Source organism: Patiria miniata, unplaced genomic scaffold (assembly GCF_015706575.1).
Source record: "Patiria miniata isolate m_02_andy unplaced genomic scaffold, ASM1570657v1 HiC_scaffold_13, whole genome shotgun sequence".
NCBI lineage: Eukaryota > Metazoa > Echinodermata > Asteroidea > Valvatida > Asterinidae > Patiria > Patiria miniata.
In genome coordinates this window covers 8,813,760-8,833,261 of record NW_024037051.1, presented here as the reverse complement: position 1 = coordinate 8,833,261, position 19,502 = coordinate 8,813,760, and the positions used below count along the sequence as shown (strand labels likewise).

The following is a 19,502-nucleotide window of genomic DNA, read 5'->3' as shown; positions in this document are numbered from 1 at the left end:
AATTTGTCAGTTTTTGAAACAACCCATGGTTCATTATTACAGCTTTTAATCTGTAAATTGGAATCCAGGCACTCAATAGTATAAGAACATTTATTTCATTAAAAGCACGTCCATTATGTTTGTATCCCCATTTTCATAGTGCATTGTCATAGCGCCCTCAATCGGTCAGGCATACGGCCAATGAAAAAATTGATCTGACCTGTCCTGATCAGCAGGAGCAGATTGTGCAACAGGTGCAATGATTGCTATTGGTTCAGGTGAAGTGACAGGTGGAGAGGACTGTGGTCCAGTCTCACTGTAAGAAGGTGAAAGAAGCAGGTGTGAGTGAGAGAAAAGTTAAATGCAGTGAAGAGAAATATGTGGTGCATTATTACAGCAGAACAAAATTCAAGAAAGAATATAGAATAGATACAAATTAGGGTGATAGAATAGACCGGAAACAAAACACAATAATTCAGGGGTGAAAGCTGTGACACTCGAGACTGACAATTTGGGGGCTGAAGTTACGCTTATTTTACTCAAATTCTCAAGGCCCTTTCTGGTAGACCTATGCCTAGTAGTGTTGAACACAAGTCATCACAAGTCAATCACAAGTCAGCCAGTCCTATATCAAGTTAAAGGCATTCCTTTGCTACTGTTCATCACCTGTTACTTGAGACTGGACATGTGAATTGACTAGTGATTTACTAATGACTTGACTTTTGTGATCCATCACATATACCTTGACCACAACACGGTTGCCTATGCTATACACGGGTATAGCTTGTGCGAAAAAAAAGAAGAAAAAAGACAAACAAGCAAACTGACTTTTAAGCCAAACTTACTCAATGACTTGTTTGTCTGTAACGGCTGGTGTCTGGTCGTGAATAACTCTCAGACTAAATCCGCATTCTGTCTGGCCTTCCTTATTGGTGGCTGTACACACATATTCTCCCTCATCCGTTGCCAGGGCAACAGGAATTTCAAAAGTGTGGGAGAATTTGTCCGAGTACACCCGGAAGCGGCCTCCGTCTCTGATTGGTACGTCGTCTTTAGACCATGTGACTGTTTCAGGAAAAAATTATACACAATTGGATAAAAATGTATTTCACGATTAGCATTGAAGACACAAAGTCTTTGAAGTCAGGGGAAAAATAAGAAAATTATCTTGAAGCAAAAAATCAGAGTCAGGTGGTCAAGTAGAAAATTTCTCAAAAATTGTGTACACTAGTAAATTTATATTTGACTATGATAACCTGAGTAAAACATCACAAGACACATAAACCTCATCCTCTAAAAACTGCACAATACTTGCCCCACAAGCTTCCTTAGTTTCAGTATCTTTTCATTATGAAGTGATCCTTGTCTCTGGAACTCCTTATCAGACGAGTTAAGGGCAACACAGGGATTATCTCTCTTCACATGCCACCTAAAGACCCACCTCTTTAATCAGTTTCTCTCTCGCACATAATGACCTGTACTTTCACACACATTGACTTTTCAATGACCGGCGCCTTTGAATGACTATTGTTTTCCAATACTGTGCACCTTTAATACAAATGGTTTGTATTACTCTTCTCAATTCTATGTTAAGGCGACACTTTGTGCTTAACTTTTCTATATGAGGGCGACGCAAACCATTAAGGTGACAATTTGGTGTCGCTCTTTTGTTGTTTTAACTACTACTATTTGGAGAATTGTTGCAAACAACTTAAAAAGATTAGTTAGGGTAAAAGTGGGGTTAGGGTCATTGAAAGTTATGCTCAAGTCTATGGAAGTGTCGCCCTTTTATAGTTTTAAGAATAATTATTACTATTATTATTAGTCGAAGAAATCTATCTTGTATAATTACACATTTTACTTTTGGAAGTAAAATCAATCATTGTACAATACCTGTAGGGACTGGTTCTCCGTCTACATCACACACAAAGCGTGCCATCCCTCCTTCCTCCACAGTCTGTGACTGGGGTTCCTCAAAGAACTCTGGAGGGATGTTCTCATCATCCATGAGGGCTTGATGGTCAGTGGTCGTCGAAGTGATGTCTTGACTCATGTTGATACTGATACTGACACTAGGCTCTTCTGTAGAATCAAATACACATGTGAACAATTGGCATTTAGTAAGTAAAAGGTGTATTCTGACGGGACTTCCACTATTTCTAAGAGCTCCTTTCAGTCAATGTAACATTTCTTGTCTACCATGGCAATGCTACATTAAGACTCTTTGGATTTATTTTACTTGTAGAAATACATTCAAGTCTGGAAAAATTAGACAACCGCCTCCAATCCTTTAGAGAAACTCAATCATCAATGGTGACTTTTAATGCTGACAACAGTTCTGTCTTTTAGTCCTGCGCTAATTTATTTTAATAAAAATTTAATTTGCAGGAATGTAAGTAGACTCTGACTTTTTGGCCGGAAATCTGAGGTATGAAGGAAAAGTATAAACACATGTATGGTGCCAATATTTTATTTACAATTTGAGAAAACTAGAAATCAAGCAATTGACCTATCGCCGTATGCGAGTTAGCCCGCCCCTTAGACAATCCAATGAAATTTTGTACTTTAAATTGTGTTTGTCTCAGACTGTGCCCGTTCCGCGTCCATTTGTATATATCACGTAATTGGACAATACTTCACAAGCTGCATTGACGCGATTCTATTGCGATAGTTTAATTGCAGGAGGAATGTATCCTTTTATTTGACTTTGTGATTTTCTTTTTTTGTTGGAGCAGATTGTAGGTGAAAGGAATTGACCCATAAGCATCTGTACTACATTGTATTACATTGTGTTTATTCCCTGATGAATCCACAAGAGAATGGAGTAATAGGAGTAAGAGGAGTACTAGGTGGGGTGGTTTAGGGCAGTACACAAGGACTACTTGGTTAAGGTGTTAAAGTAGGAAAGGAGGTTAGCTCTACAACTTGCTAGTATAATCTGACCCGTTAGTTTATTTTTTCCTCACCTGTGACATTCAGTGTACACTGGCAGTCAGCCTCGCCGTGATCATTCAACGCTTCACAGGTGTATCTGCCAGAATCTTCAGGGAAGATCTCAGCAATCACCAGCTGGTGAATATTACCTCGGCTGACATAACGGAACTCATCGCTGTCTGGTATGTCTTGACCATTACGGAGCCAGCCAACATCCATTGGACGTGCACCTGGGTTTCAAGGTAAATCCAAATTCATTTACTAGTTAAAATATCAAAAATGTTCAAATACAGTCATTATTTACTCAAATGAAGACAATACTAAAACTTAGGGGCAAATCTAAGTTACCTTTATTTATATTACTCAATTTTCTTTAGATCACTGTTGTATCCATATTACCCATACCATTCACAAACTATCAAGTTGAAGATTACTTTCATCATAACTAGCAAAACTTTAGAATAAAAGAAGAAAAAAAAAAGCAGCCGAATAGTAACTTACCAGTGATATGCACTTCCAGGACAACTCGAGCTCCATCACTGACTGTCATATCCCTCATGCGTCTGACAAACTCTGGTGGTCCATCTCCCTCGGTGTCATCAATCTTCTGATCAGTCTCAATCATTGCCTCCTTCCTCTTGGCAATCAAACGTTCGGAGTCTTCATCTCTCTCATCTTCTGCTCTCTCCTCCTTCTCCTTCTCTTCTTGCTGAGCATCCTCTTTGGTGAGTTTGACATCTTCAGGTACATCTCCTTTTGTTTCATCTTCAGGCTTGTCAGGAGTCTTTTCTTGTGTGCCCAGGCAGATGGCTTCTATGCCTTCCTCGTCAGCAAGAGGGATGAATCTTGCTGGGCTGGAGTGATCAGAACCTGATTCCTCCAGCAGATCCGATTCCAATTTGAAAGGTAGTTCAGCTCTAGGGACAGAGCCAGGCTTGCTTACACCGACTGGGGCAAAGGCACCAAGCTTCGAACTTTTCTGTTTTGAAGAAGTGGTATATGAATCAAAGCTTCTGTCATATCGATCTTCGGCTGAAGTTGGTGACAGCTTTGATTCAGAGGGTGCCTTTCTGTAAGAATCCTCCATGTAAGATCTATCAATGTCATATCGCTTACCAGCTGAGGCATAGTCTTGGTCAAAGTCTGTTGTGATAACTTTCGGTGATAGTGATCTCTGCCGGTGGCTACGGCTTGACTCGTAGCTGTCACGGTAAGACTTCCTGCTGGTTGATGAATACAAATCCCTATCCTCAATTGATTTTCTTGAGTAGATTGGCGGTGAAGACCTTCCAGATGTTGGTGAGACTGAGCGTCTCACTGGTGACGAAGATCTCTGCCTATATGAAAGGCGAGGTTCATACCTGTCATAAGATGGGGAGGAAGAGGTGTATGAAGAACGGTAATCTCTACGCTCAGGTCTTGAATAACTTGATGTGCTTTGTGTTGATACGCCATAATCTCTGTGTTTTGAAGAAGAGGGAGGAGGTGGTACAGAAGTTCTATCTCTTGTTGACATCCTTTCAATGATGCGGATCTCTCTTGCTGTACGTAGAGAATCTGTGCCAACTGGTGTAACAGGACGCTCTGGAAGTGGCGATACAGGCCGAGGTTCTAGATGGGTTTTGTAAGATTCACTCTCAGTTGACAGCTTTCTGTAGTCTGTGCGTTCTCGCCCAGAATCACGGGGCAAGGGTTCTCTTGGGGAGGCAGGTCGAGGAGATGTATGAAATGTTCTCACAGCTGGTGCAGGTTGAGGAGAGGTCCTGTCCCTTTGGGACATCCTCTCAACAATACGGATCTCTCTTGGTGTACGCAGAGAATTTGTAGCGATTGGTGTTACTGGACGCTCAGCGAGTGGTGATGCAGGCCGAGGTCCAAGATGGGTCTCGTAGGATTTGCTCTCAGTTGCCACTTTTCTGTAGCCTGTGTGTTCTCGCTGAGAGTCACGGTATGAGACTTCTCTCGGAGAGGCTGGTCTAGGAGATGCATATGACTTTCTTGTGGTTGATCGCTGGGTTACATCAGAAATTGATGTCAAGGAACTCCTTGACAACTCAGGGGAAGCAGAAATCTTCGGACTTACATGTCTTCTGTCGTCTCTCTGTCGTCGCTCATATGTGGGTGTCACACTGCGTCTAGTACCTGGGATGGGTGACATGGCACTCTCTCTGGATGTATCATAAGTTGACAATTTGTTAATGATGCGAATCTCTCTGGGAGTACGCAGTGAATCAGTGGCAACTGGAGTAACTGGTCTTCCAGAATGGGGTGATGCAGATCGGCCACCATATGACTCAATCGAGTCAGTTGACAACAAGCGGGAATCTCTGTACTTGTGCTCGGATTCAGAAGACGTTGGTGTAACGCTTCGTCTTTGGCGTCTTTTCTCCTCTGGTGAGACAGGTCGTCTTCTGTGTGTTTCAAAGGTTTCTCTTTCTGATGAGGATGACCCATGATAATCTCTACGATACTTCTCAGACGATGTTGGTGTCACACTCCGTCGTTGGCCTGATGAAATTGCCGATGAAGGTTTCATTGGGGAAACTGGCCTCTTGACATCTCTCTGCAGATGCAGAGATGGAGTTACAGTACGTCTTGTTCCCAGGATCGGTGACATACCACTTTTTCTTGTTGAATCATAGGATGCCAATTTCTCAATAATGCGAATCTCTCTTGGGGTACGCAAAGAATCGGTGGCAACTGGTGTGATTGGACGGCCAGGAAGAGGGGACGAAGACCTTCTACTGAATGACTCAATGGAATCCACTGACAGCAAACGGTAGTCTCTTTGTTGTCGTTCAGCATCAGAAGATGGCGTTGTGCTTCGTCTATGTGTAGATATTTTTGGAGACTTGGGTCTTGGCCTGTGACCTTCAAAGGATTCTCTGTCAGAAGATGACAAGCGATAGTCTCTATGTCTTTGATCAGGGTAAGTTGGAGTGCTACCACGTCTTGGAACTGAAGAAACTGTGGGTGAAGCTGAGGACTTCCTCACAGTTGATCTTTTGGTTTCTCTCTCTCGTTGTTCATAGGATGGTGTCACACTTCTCCTTGTGGCAGGTGTAAGAGGTCTGTCACTGGTAGAATCATAGGACATCATTCTCTCAATGATCATGATTTCCCTTGGTGTACGTTCAGAGTCAGTTGCAACAGGTGTCACAGAACGTCTCAGGCCTGGTGAACGTGACCTTGAGCTATACGACTCAAGTGAATCAGTTGATAATAGTCTGAAGTCTCTAGGCCTGTGCTCTGAGTCAGAGTAAGTTGGTGTTGTGCCTCGTCTTGGAGCTGCAGCATGAGGTGAAATAGATCTTGGCCTGAAAGTGTCAAAGGATCTCTCATACTCAGGTGTTGTTGGTGTGCGACTTCGCTTTGGAATAGCTGACATACCTGGTGATTTGGACCTCTGCTTAAAGCTCGGAGGGGGTGGACGTTCCAGAGAGACACGGCGGTAGTCTCTTTCTCCATAGTCAGAAGCTGGAGTTGTACTCTTTGCATCGTACCTGGCCGTTGGAGTTGTTGACCTACCTCTGTAGGAGCTTGTTGAACTCTGTGAGTCATATCGAGGCCTTCTGTCATACGACAGAGAGCGGTCTTCATAATCAGAGGTGCTCGACATTCTGCTCGGTGTTCGTTCAGGAAGAGTAGACTTCTCTCTTGGCATGAAGGGATGTGGCCTGTTGCCGATGAACTCTCGTAATGAAGGTAGGTGATAACGACCAGCTTCTGATTTCTTGATCGGTCGACCTTCTTTTGGAGGAACCGACTTGGCCCTGACTGGTTGAGGATACCTCTTGGGCACAGGACGAATTCTTTCTTCTTCATCAAAGACTGGTGTGAAAATCTCTGGTAGTTGTCTCGCAGGAACGGAACTAGGTCTGAAAGCTTGAGCTTGCTTCTTGAGGGCTTTTAGGTGCTTCATGTAAGCTTCGTAATCAGGTGCCGAGGGTGTTATCCGTCCTGCTCTTGTTGGAGTGATACTTCGGGTTCTCTTTCCTTCGTAGCTCAACCGCCTTCCGTAGTAATCTTCATAGTCTGATGATAGGGTTCTTCTTCTTCGTGATGGTGTTGTGCTTCTAGCCCTAGACACACTTGGTGTTCTTGACCGTGGGAAGGATGGAGTCCTCTCTCTCAGTTGATACTCGTATTCCGAGGCACTCATGTAATCTTCAAACACAGCAGCAAAGTATCGCTCATCGTGGGGCGTAGGTGTAGCAGCACTTCCAGGGAGTGCGTGATGAGGCACATAGGACGGAGTTGGGGTTTTGAACTCTCCATATTTTCCCCTCTTCGGAATCTCGTAATGTGGGATGTAAGTAGGTCCATACCCATCATCTACCCCAGGATGCGAGACAGAGCGTCTGAAAACAGGTACAGGTACTGACTGGGCACGAGCAGGTGTTGGTGTTCGGGAATAAGGAATTGGCTTGTATCCTGCCAAGTGCTTCTGTTTCCTCACGTCAGTGGTTGGACTGTACAGAGGAGGAGGTCCGAACGCTGGGATGTAAGATGGACTGTAGGAACGTCTGCGACTTCTCACAGGTACTGAAGATGGTCGATAGAGTAGAGGCTGCTCCATTCTCTGTTGGATTCTTCTTGCCTTTCGTTCCTCAAAGGTCTCAGCAACTGGACGCACCTTGTGTGGTTTTCGATGTGGTTTAGGTTCCTTGGGTTCTGCTTTTGGTTTGTGACGAGTTCGGCGTCTTCCCCTGCCAATTTCTCCTTCATCTTCTGATTCAATATCAGCCTCAACTACAGATTAAAAATAATAAAACAAAAAAGGAAGATGATCAGCTGTCATTCCTACAAAATATTAAGCTTTTTGTCCTCCTTAACTCTGGAAAGAGACAAAAAGATATCTTGATTTAATGATTGGTAAATGATAATTTTGTAAATCGATGTTTGCTAAACAATGGATAGTTTTGTACAAATGTATATAACTAAATGCAATGTAGTAAGAAAACGAAAACAATCACTTTTCAGAAAAGGGAAAACCTTGCCTCATAAGTTACAACTCTTTTTCATTATAATTTTGTACATTGTAGAAACATCATGCTACTTAATTTATTACAAAAATCGTTTTAATTAATCGTTTGCACCTTCCAGGATTATCAGGTCTGCAGCACAGGAGGCCTTGCCAGCGGGTGAACTTGCCGCAGCTTTGTACCGCCCGGCATCAGTCGGTGTTACTCCCGTGATAACCAAGGTCTGAGCTCCCCCGGCATACTTCTCAATAGAGATGTGATCATCTTCATCAATGCGGACGTTGTCTTTGTACCTACAGCCCAAAATGAAACGGGATAGAAATTTAAAATACAAATTTAAATTGGGATAAATGTCATCATCACAGATTACAAAATGCTCAAGTGACCTGTTTTGAAAATATTGCCCAATCATTGCGTATTGACAATATGGTTCAAATGCACTAGATTATGTGTTAATTTGCAATCACACTTTTGAAGTGAATGCAGCATAGTGTAATAAAACAGGACACAGGGTAAAACCTTTTCTTGAGAGAAAAAAAAATAGGTAACAGTGGAATAAAATGCAAGAAATGAAAGTAAAGTATTAAAATTGCCGACATACCAGACAATTTGCGGTTCAGGATATCCAGATACTTGTATCTCAAGACGTGCTGTTCTGCCTTCCCTGACACGTTTGCCTCGTACAGGTTTGTGGAAGGATGGACGTATGTAGTCGAAGGTTTCATCTGGCTCCATTCCTTAAATGGTCAAACAAACAAATAATCAAAACTTGAAGCAGATTCAATTTAGGTGAAAATTACAAACTCTTAACGTTTGATCTTTAATCCATTATCGATTGGCATAATTAGTAGTGGTTGAGAAAATGTTAAAGAAATGTTTTCGTTGGTGGAACTCGTACCTACTTTTGATACCTAAACCACATTTACGTGAATTACTCCCCTCAATGTCCAGGTCACGATACTTATTATAAAATCTCAACATCAAATCTCCAAATCTAGAGTTCACTGATCACTGGCAATGCAGTGACTGTCATGAATACCTGGTGCCTGTGCAACTTCTGCCTTATCTCAATTAGGTTTAAATGCCATTCACAGCAAAATTTCACAACTCGAGCATAAATTAAGTCCAGAATAGAATAACTTACTTCAAACCATCCTCACTTACTGCAAACCACCCTACCTTATTCATTTTGCATCATGGTATATATCAACCACGTACAAAATGCACACCTAAACATCATTGAGACTGTGTTTTTTTTATATTAAAAAATATAAAAAACAAAATAAAATTACTTACTTTCTTCCACAACCAACTCGCATGCCGAGCTATCCTGACCCTCTTCATTGGTAGCTGTGCATCGGTAGGTTCCCGTATCACTCAGCCTAGCACTACGCACCTCCAGCGTGCATACACCCCATCTGTTGGTAATGTTGTAGTAGTACCCATCGTATATTGGGTTTCCGTTCTTGGTCCAGGCCACTTTGGGCGCAGGGTAGCCCTGTACGGCACAGGTGAGGCGAGCGCTGTCATTTTCGGCGACTTTCTTGCGACGGAGTGGCAGACTGAAGAATGGAGTGCAGTTCAGACGACGTCGGGCTGGGATGTGTTTGGAGATTGCAGCTAGGTCTTCAATACTGGATTCCCTGCGATTAGAATGATTTATTTGTTAGAAATGACATAAAGGAAACATTTATCTCTGTGAAATATTCATAATTACATCCGTAAAATTATGAGTTTAAAAATAATAATCACTGAAGCAATTTAGTTTAAATAGATATATGACTTCTTTCTGAAGCAAGCTTGTTTCCTGACTACAAAAGTTAAATTTATACTGGAAAATAATATCCCTTGCCATACCTTCAACAGATGATACAAGTTCAACAAATATCAAACTATAACACTGCTCAGAGGGCAATAGTTATTCAACTTGGCATATTACATTTAATTTTAATGATTGCTAAATAAAAAACATCTGATCTAAAAAAAAAATAAAATAAATAAAATATTGCCAAAATGTGAATGCTACAGTTTTGTTCATAGAGAAAGTGCACAGGGCAATTAATTCAAAGCTACAGCTCTATCTGATGAGCATCCTTAAAGGTTACGACAACACTATACAGGAATATTAGGAAAGGAAAACACAGTAATATATACACAATAACAGTTCGTATCCAGATTGATGACATAAATTTTGGGGGCATGCTGAAATAAAGACAGGGCACTCTATTCTTCAACTATTATTTTGAGGGCAGAAGGTTGCAGCATTTTCTGTACTGAAGAATAATGATTTTCAAAATAAATCAATTAGAAATAAATTCTAAATTCTAAACCTCAAAGGCAAAAGTCTTTTACTTTATTTTTTAAAATTGCTGAATAGAATAATCATGGACCCAGAATGGAAATGTAACCAATGTTGATAAAGTATTGTACTACCGGATTATTGTTCAAGCCTAAATATTCTTCTGAAATTGAGCTCATCACAAGGACCCAGCACTTAACACTTGAAACAGATTGTTAATCCGTAATCGATTGGCATCATTAGTTGTGGTTGAAAAAATGTTAAAGCAATGTTTTTGTTGGTGGAACTTATACCTACATTTGATGCCTAAACCACATTTATGTGAATTACTGGATTATTGTTCAAGCCTAAATATTCTGCTGGAATTTAAGTTCATCACAAGGCCCAAGCATTGAACACTTGAAATATTAAAACAAGGAAAGAAAAAGAGAGAAAAAAAAGAACTACAAAAACCCCCCAAACAAACAAACAAACAGCAAATCTGATTTCCAACTTACCTTGACAGTTCCGATCCTGGCTCACTCTCGGCTCCACAACCTGTGTGTAGTAACAGCAGGATTCAGCAACTTCATCGTAATTAACTTCACGGTTAGTAGCTAGCCTCTCGCAAATTAGTATCTTGACAGAAAACACATGCAGGTGTTGCACCATGCCAAACCACTCAGGAACAGCTTTTATTTGCAGCTCATTTAGTTGAGGTCTTTCAACAGCTGGATTGTTTGATTTCTGAAGTTTGCACTACTTTGTAGAATCATGCAGACAGATTATGTTGTTAGCAGCATATTTGAATGTCTTGCTATTCTAATACATGCACATTAGCTTCATATCCATGCAAATGTTCGTCAGTTTGTCCTTGGTTATTGTTTGTGTTCGTTTGTACTTTTCCATTGGTTTGTTGGTCTTTCTTTAAGTTATTTGAAATTATCAGAATTATTTTTCAGTTTTGCATTGCCACTCTATAAGCTTCTGCATTTTATAATCATGCCTCCACCTTTACATAACAACCTATTGTTCTCATAGTTCTTTTACATTGCTTTTGATGGAAATAAATATTATCATTGAATTTAATTGAACTGTAGATGAAACATTTGCCTAGCCCTAAAGTTTCTTCGGACATACTTTACTGGACATACCCTCTGGCGAAAGTCGCGTGTCCTCAAGATCATAATCCAAGCTAACGATAACCTGGGGTACGCGTTTGAGAACATCTCTGGCTGTGTCGCAAGAACTAGGCACTTGTGATTGCGAACTTGGCAACACGTCATGAAAAACTTCACAGTCATCAAGGTCGTTCAAATCCAAGAATTCCGTCAAGACAGAGGTTACGCAAGATTCAGCATCGTCATCTGAATTTTGAGAAAAACTTCGACGAAAGCCAGCCGCTGTAGCCGAATCCATGATGTCTGGTTGTCTCTCTGGTTTAAGGTACTGGCTCATTGATTCCTAAGATGTTTGGTTTTGTGCCGACGTTGAATTCAGAGACTGTGATGGATGGAGCTCGGTTAGTTTATCTAAGCCTGTGCTATCAACACTTCTTTATTTATTCTAAGTTACCGGCCATCTAAATTAAGAAGAGAATTCACTCCTGGTGTTGCTTTCATTTTAGCTGTGTCTATTTTTCTAGTCATGAGAAGAATTTATTGGCAGTATCCTGAAGCGAGAGAATAAACTGTGGTACGATGTTTCTCGACCAGCAATGTCTGCTTGATGCACACAAGCAGTCATCAATAAACATCCTGCAGTAACACATAAAGGCCCCAGAAACCCTTAATTTAGCCAAAGTCACATAGAAATCAAAAGGCAAACTGTCAGTTGTGTATAACATCTGCTCCGAAGTATCAACTTCAGTATGTAAACTATGTTTTAAACCCACCAAAAATAAACCCAGCCATAAAATAGATATGCTACACTCCTGCTGCGTGACAACTGCAGATATAAAACGCTATTCCCCTTGAGCCATTGAAAACCGATTAATGATTCTGATTTTAAAGAATTTTTCACAGCTGGATGGACCAAATCCAAATCAAAACTCGTGATGATACTGTCCTAGGAAAAAAACCCAGTTTCCTTAAATCTCATCCTACATCAGACTATTATCGATTAAGCTATCTATAGATAGGCCTACCTAATGCTGTTCAAAGTTAAGCTTCAGTTGAATTCCAAACGCTACCACATTTTATCCTCAATTGCCAAACTCTACCATGTAACCTCTGCAACCAACTGAACAATTCACATCCCAAGCTGATAGAGCTTACACAAAGAGTAACTGATATTTAATACTAGCAGGCAATAGCCTTATGCATATGCAACCGGGAAAGAGTCAGATTATACCAGAACAATGCATTCCATTCGCTTACACTTGGGTATAAATTTCAAACATTTGGACTTGCGCCACAGCTTTATAAAACTAAGTTTATGGTAGGTTCGGTACACGTAAAAGGGGTTAAAAAATAGATTGAGTGACAATGATGCATTTAATTTTGTTACTTTTCGGTTTAAGTTTGAAACCACTTAATATTATGTCAAACATTGAACCACAAAAGAAGAACTGTTCATCTTTCCCAAATGCCAAAATCTTCCCCCTTCTTTGAAATGTATACAGAAACAGTTATTTCCCTTTGAAATTCCAGTTACTGAAAAACCTATGAGCCTACAGGTAGCAGGGGCGTTATTTATTTTAAGCTGAACTATCCTTATATTTGGGGTTATTGCACATCGAATATAACTGTAGAGGGATAATCTGCTTAATGTCTGGATTAAGCAGCTTAACCACAAGGTGCTATAACTGCAAAGGGGTAATCCTGATTAAGACCAATTATTACAATCAGCTTAAAAATCAAGGGCACTATAATTGTTGATCACATTTTGAGAAAATGTGTGGATAAAATCAATATCCAAGATATTCTTGATGTAGTTTTGAGTGTTTTACTTATCAAGTCGATCTAAACAAGCCGATGCTGAAATAGGGTAACTTTTAATGCAACTGTTTCACAACACTAAGAACTAAGGCGTTCCAAGTTAAAAATTGATGCAAGTGAAACTCACAAAGTTTCTAAATTACGTTATCAGTAAATGTAGGAAACAAATAACAAATAAGTTTTTAATTGTTAGTAGATCTATGAAATAGTTACTGAAACGTCATTGTTAACATTACAACTTAGCCGCACTGTACATAACAAGCATGCATGTAAACAAAGCATGAATGTTAACAAAGCATAATGTCATGTTGTCTTAGGTAGACAATTTGTTCTTCGATTTGTTTAAATTTGATTAAATGCCAATGATCACATTTATTGATGAAATTTAACAACAAATAATTCCATACACCATTTGATCTACCGAGAATCCGTAGATAGAAATTATTTATCTTTTATCATCTTCTTAGCTTTTTTTTTCGGACGGGGGATTTGTTTTTGTGTCCTTACAAAAGTTTACAAGGCCATTCATAGTGTTAAAAATGTGAAACAAAGATGAAAAATCATGCAAAAACTTACGTTCAACTTTGACGTGTGAGTCACAGGAGATACGACCAAGGAGGTTAGAAGCTTGGCAGGTGTAGGTTCCAGCATCTGTCAAGAACACATCCTGCAGGATCAGGGTGCATGTGTCCTCATCATCAAACTCCATAGAGTAATGGGTGCCATCTTCAATCTCCTTGTGGTCCTTGAACCTGTGTTGAATGTGATAGGACAGTTAATTGTTTCATAATGCTTTTCTTGCATTTTAAAGTTGTTGTAACAATAAACTAGGACGTTTTTAAAAATTAGTACAATTTCATGAATTTGAATGTCATTGAGTTTCCATTTCTGTCAAGTTAAGCCACAGAAAGTCTCATTTATCACAAGAATTTGACAGTTTATTCTTTTTTTGGTTAATTTGTGTGTGTTTGTACCATTCTTATAAACATGTGCGCTAAAACTCTTTTTTAGCTGTGAGCATACTTTTTCAACATCACAAATCACAAAATTACATGTACTCAAAATAACTACGCTTAGATATAAATACTGTGCTCACTATTTTAAAACTTGAACTTTAAAAAGAAATTTTTGAAAGATATATTTCGATTATTTTTTGGTCTAAAACTGATGGGAATCTTACCATCTAATCTCTGGATCCGGCATACCGGTGACTTTACATTCCAGTCTTGCTGCACTGCCCTCAACGATGAGGATATCGCGTAGACGTTGTACAAAGCGCGGTCTGACATAGCCTGCATACTTGTCCATGAAATTGGCTGTACACAAAATATCAAGTCAATGGAAGTTATCCAAGTGCTGCTTTACCAACAGAATATGACTTGGCATAAAAACAAGGCTCCGTTCCGACGGACCAGCTACATCCATGCATTCATACAACCAATGTTATGTTAACTGAGTATTTTTTTAATGAGTAGGATATACGTCAGAGGTAAGCAAGAAATGAACAAATATTGACTACAAGACTCTGAACCAAGTTTGTGTCCTTTTGCAAATATTTTGACATTTTGAACAATTTTTTTTTGTCCAAATACTCAGAGTCCTATCTGATATCAAAAACTCAAACACTCAGACCACATCGCCTAGTTTCTCAGGTTTAATTTCTACTTTACCACCTTATACTTCAGTTTAAGACTCAAATTCAGCATTATTTCTTACCATCTACAGCCACTTTGCACTTTGTGATTGACGTTCCCGTCTGATTGGTCACTTCAGCGCAGTATTCACCCATATCATCAAGTGTTGTTTCCTGGATCTCCAATGTGTAGGTACCATTGTCCACGTAGAACTTGTAGCGCGGTCCTTCCTTCAGCTGTTTACCGTTGAGATACCAGATCACCTTGGTTGGTTCTGGTGGCACGGTCACTGATGGTGGAATCAGACATTGCGCATCATGAGGTTTCAAATCAAGTCAGCAACAAGTCAGGCACGAAACTTGCCACAATGTTATACAGGGCACGGCGATAACTCCTTGTAACTTGTATATTGTGGAATTAGACGTTGTGGAATCAGACGTTGCACATCATGAGGACGACCGTTTCAAATCAAGTAAGCAACAAGTCAGACACGAAACTTGCCACAATGTTTATACAGGGCACAGCGATAACTCCTTGTAACTTGTACAGTGTGGAAACCTTTATGAGGAGTTTTCAGTACAATAAAATCCTTTCCATTCGCACTCAGTCACACAATTTACAACCGGACAATGTTCTGTTGAATGGCCTTCCCCAACCAGATTTTTATGCAGGTTTTGAATAGACGTCCTTGTATACATTAATGAGGGAAGCCGTTTGCTTACGCAGTTATTTTAACAACCGTGAGAAATTGACTTTGGCACCATGAATGTACATTAACCCAAAACTCGTACTTTTCATTCTTCATGAGTGTACTCTGTACTGTACCCGAACTCTTAATCATGACAGATATGATTTATTCACAATTTTCAAGTGGATCAAAGGTAGAAATGCAAATCTCACAGGATGTTTACAAAAATGTTTGGAAAAGGTCAGCAACAAGTAATCAAAGAATTTTTTTAAAAAGAAAATCGGGTGTAAAATATATCAAAACAAAGGCAATTAATGTATGAATGAAATACAATTCTATGTTAGAAACAGGATCTTACATTCAGGGTCAATGGATAATAACACGAATTGAACTTTCAACAAAATTTAAAACAAGATTTTTTGTTCAAGGGTGATGCAAACAACACGTAAGAACATTGAATTATTAAGATAAGGCTAACACCTGTTCCAGACAGGTGCTTCAGAGTCGCGCCAAATAAAACCGTATTAGGAGCCACTACGATCAAGCAAAATACCTTTCGGTTTCAGACGGGCAAACTTTGTGTATCAATTTTCCATTGACAAGACTCTGGAGTCATTCTAAGTGACTACAACGGACAATTTTCAATGACCTGTGTATGTATTCACTCCTGTTTCAAACGTGGAACTTAATTTTTATCTATCAAATAATTTGGCTCAGCGTAAGTCTGTAATGCCAGTATGCAATGGATGTTATATTCTTACCTTCAAATGAGAGTGGTAGAATGAATCCTAGACCACATTCCTTGTCTTGTAGTGTCTTGACAAACTGTGGGGGTTGGTCAGCTCCCATCTCAGCTTGCATGGCGCGTAGACGACGAGCACGCTCACCAAGAGGGATCCTAGCAAACAATGATTACAACAAACAGGAAATCTTTGCTAGAAAATATCATAAAAGAAAACTGTTCATGACTAACAATGGCATGCCTGCTTTTCTTGTTAATGTTTGTTGTAATATATATTCTAAAGTTTGGAAGTTATTTATATTAGCCAGTTTTTTATGCGTTAAGATTTTGTACTTGTTTAAAACGACTCCCTTCACAACTGTACATTTGAAGTAAAGTGATTTAAATAAATGCTTAGCCCTCAAAATTTGAAGTGGGTCAGAGCTCCTCCAAAGTATTTGTATTCTATTTGTATTGAATTTATATTTTTGAATGATTGCATAAATGCCAGTGTACTGGATTTGAAAGTGAAAAAAAAATTCAGTAACATATATTTGAAAAGCTGTTGTCTAACAAACACGATTTGAATAATAAAAAAAAAGGAAACTGTTTAATTGTTCAAAATACAAACAAATCATCGCACAAAACTTACTTCTGTCTCTTCATTTCAAGGGTTCGTCTTTCTCCACGTCGCTCCAACTCCTCTTCATCAAGTACTACAAAAATAAGATAGTATACACTTCTCTTAACTTTCACAGGAGGACTGACAAGGGATTCATAAATGCATCCTACAATTTCTCCCCAAAAAAGAAGGAAACACATTACGGTGAAATCTCCATAAGTCAAACCCTGATAACTCAAAAAACTGTCAAGTCAAAACAAAGAATCCATTGCCTTCAGTAGTATAACAATGATATACAACCCTGCTTAACTCAAAACTTTGCTTAAGTCAAATTTTGAACCTGTTCCCTTGAGGTTTGACTTATCAAGATTTCACTAAAATACGTCATTTTAGAAGAAGTAAAGAATTCAGGATATTCAGAAACTCTGACTTACGTTCAATGTCCAGTGAAGCCACTGACGTTGCCGATCCGTACGAGTTCACCGCTTTGCAGGTGTACTCCCCTACATCATCAACGTTGGTGTCCTGAATGACCAGTGTGTACTTGCGATCATCATACAGCATCTTGTACTTGATTCCAATCTGGAGGGGTGTTTTACCCTTGAACCAGGTAATGAGGGGCTCGGTCAGGGCTGAGACTTCACACTCGAAGCGAGCTGCATTGCCCTCGATGGCTGTGGTTGTCTCAACAGGGACTACAAACTTAGGGGCAGCATCACGCACATCTGGAAATAAAGAAATCAATTTATTTTGTCATCTTCTGACTCAAATAAAATAAATAGCGTTCCAAATAAAAAGGTCCTTACAGGCATATAGGATCATTTGCATTTATCCCAAAAAGTAACCTACCAAATTATTATCAAAATGCTTACTTGGATTAAAGATCGTACTAGTACTAAATATCCTGTGTAATTATTCTGTCTGGCTTGCTGACATTTGAAGAATTCAAGAAGTGCAGGTGATTTTCTTCATATTTTAGTCAACTGACTGATTTTCGGAAATACAGAGTGCTATGGACAAAATCATGTTAGTGTCAAAATGTTGGGTATTTCTTTTTTGCTGTTTTCTCAAAATCTATGTCCTGGATATTCTTTTCTCAAAAAAGTATCCACTGACCTTAAACTTCAATGGTTAGGTTTTGAATATTCTTCATTTTTCAGCGGTGTTATTATTGGAAACGAACAAAATGCATAAATGGTAAATGATCCTAAATGCATGCCTTTAAATGCTGCTGATGCACCAAAAAGATCTCTTAAGCTCCTCCTGAAAGATGCAACTTACCCATGTAGACTACCCTCTCGTGTAGGGGTTGGCCACGGTAGACCTTGTGAATCTCACGAAGAGCGCCCCCATGAGCCAGGCGGCCAAGTGCATTGATGGTCTGTCCAGCTCCCTAAAACAAAATGAACATTTGAATTAATAAGATGAAGTAACTCTTTAAGGAAAAGTATGCAACTAGATTCCTCTCAGTTAGAGTAAACGATTTGAGAAGGTAGAAGTTTTACCTCTGGCTTGCGTTTCTCGTGCAGTTTTCTGAGACGCCTGGAGTTGAGTCGTCGGGCACGTCTTCTTGCGAGGGTATCTGTGTCCATCTGTAATTGAAAAAACAGTTAGGTTAAGAATCAAACAATCTTGTAAACTCTTACGTCAAACACTTATAATCACTTAGATTATTGAGGGTCTTCTGGAATGTAAAACCTGCTTCGTTTTCGTGATGATTGTTCTAAATCTGAAAGGCCGAGGAACACACAACTTAAACTTTACAATTTCAAAAAAAGGTACTGAATCACTTACATTGAGCCATGGATGGGCCAGGGCTTCTTGGATTGTCATCCGTTTGCTAAAGGAGAAATAACAGTAAAAGTTTACAGAGAAAAAGGCAAAAGACAAGAAAAATGCTTACTTGTCACGTTTTAGAATTAATATGCCAAATCACAGGCATTTTTATTCCTGGAATAAATCTGAAAAGGGATTTGTTAAATAAATTTATTAATTAAATAAATTTCCTTCAAATTGTAAATTTTCACAAAAATAGTAACAATGATTAACAAAAGATAAATCACAGATAAATAATCAGAAACTTAACGAAATTAATGATACACAAACTTACTTCTTGTCTTTGATGAGAATCTTCTCAATCCAATCCAATCCTTCATCAGAAACATCAGCGAATGCTTCCTCGTCAAAGTCCCATTCTCCTTTGGATACGCTCTTGAGGATGTCAATGTCGGACTCTTCCATGAATGGTGAAATGCCACTCAGCCTAAAATAAATGATCAGACAATTGTAATATTTCCGATCTCAGAAATGCAGTAATCACTAGTTATGAACTTTGGTATGCAAGTAGAAACATTTCAGCTTAATTCATATTTACAGATTTAGCTCAATCTGACAAAGCGTTTTTTTTAAAATTATGATCGTTAATATTGCAAGCTTTCATTCACCAATAAGTGCATTGTTCTATACACAGTCAACGGAAAACAAAAGATTTTTCTGTATCCCACGTTGACAATTTGACATTTTGTGGTGTCAAAACATTCACAAGACATCAGTTTACAAACCCATAAAAGTTCGTCTAAAAAACAAAATTACGTGCTAGCCTTTTTAGGGTTAAAAATTGGAACTTTAATAATGCTCTATTACAACAGGCCAATATATCCATTTCTCATCGCAACAAGGCATCATTTTAAGTTAATATATATATTGGGAAACCACACACAAG

General features: G+C 39.2%; 1 protein-coding gene across 1 annotated transcript in view; it reads right to left on the bottom strand.

The window, feature by feature from the left end:
• The window catches only part of LOC119721199 (twitchin-like), a 50,992-nt gene that overhangs the window by 6,962 nt on the left and 24,528 nt on the right, over positions 1–19,502 (bottom strand). Inside the window, exons 31-48 of the mRNA XM_038191125.1 lie at positions 18,891–19,043; positions 18,575–18,620; positions 18,286–18,372; positions 18,062–18,173; positions 17,215–17,505; positions 16,811–16,874; positions 16,199–16,335; positions 14,832–15,038; positions 14,296–14,431; positions 13,692–13,867; positions 10,695–10,734; positions 9,195–9,541; positions 8,500–8,635; positions 8,013–8,191; positions 3,415–7,665; positions 2,946–3,143; positions 1,873–2,061; positions 825–1,044 (exon numbers count right to left, since the gene is read on the bottom strand). Coding sequence (XP_038047053.1) covers positions 825–1,044; positions 1,873–2,061; positions 2,946–3,143; positions 3,415–7,665; positions 8,013–8,191; positions 8,500–8,635; positions 9,195–9,541; positions 10,695–10,734; positions 13,692–13,867; positions 14,296–14,431; positions 14,832–15,038; positions 16,199–16,335; positions 16,811–16,874; positions 17,215–17,505; positions 18,062–18,173; positions 18,286–18,372; positions 18,575–18,620; positions 18,891–19,043 — 6,969 coding nt within the window. The remainder of the gene's footprint in view (positions 1–824; positions 1,045–1,872; positions 2,062–2,945; positions 3,144–3,414; positions 7,666–8,012; positions 8,192–8,499; positions 8,636–9,194; positions 9,542–10,694; positions 10,735–13,691; positions 13,868–14,295; positions 14,432–14,831; positions 15,039–16,198; positions 16,336–16,810; positions 16,875–17,214; positions 17,506–18,061; positions 18,174–18,285; positions 18,373–18,574; positions 18,621–18,890; positions 19,044–19,502) is intronic.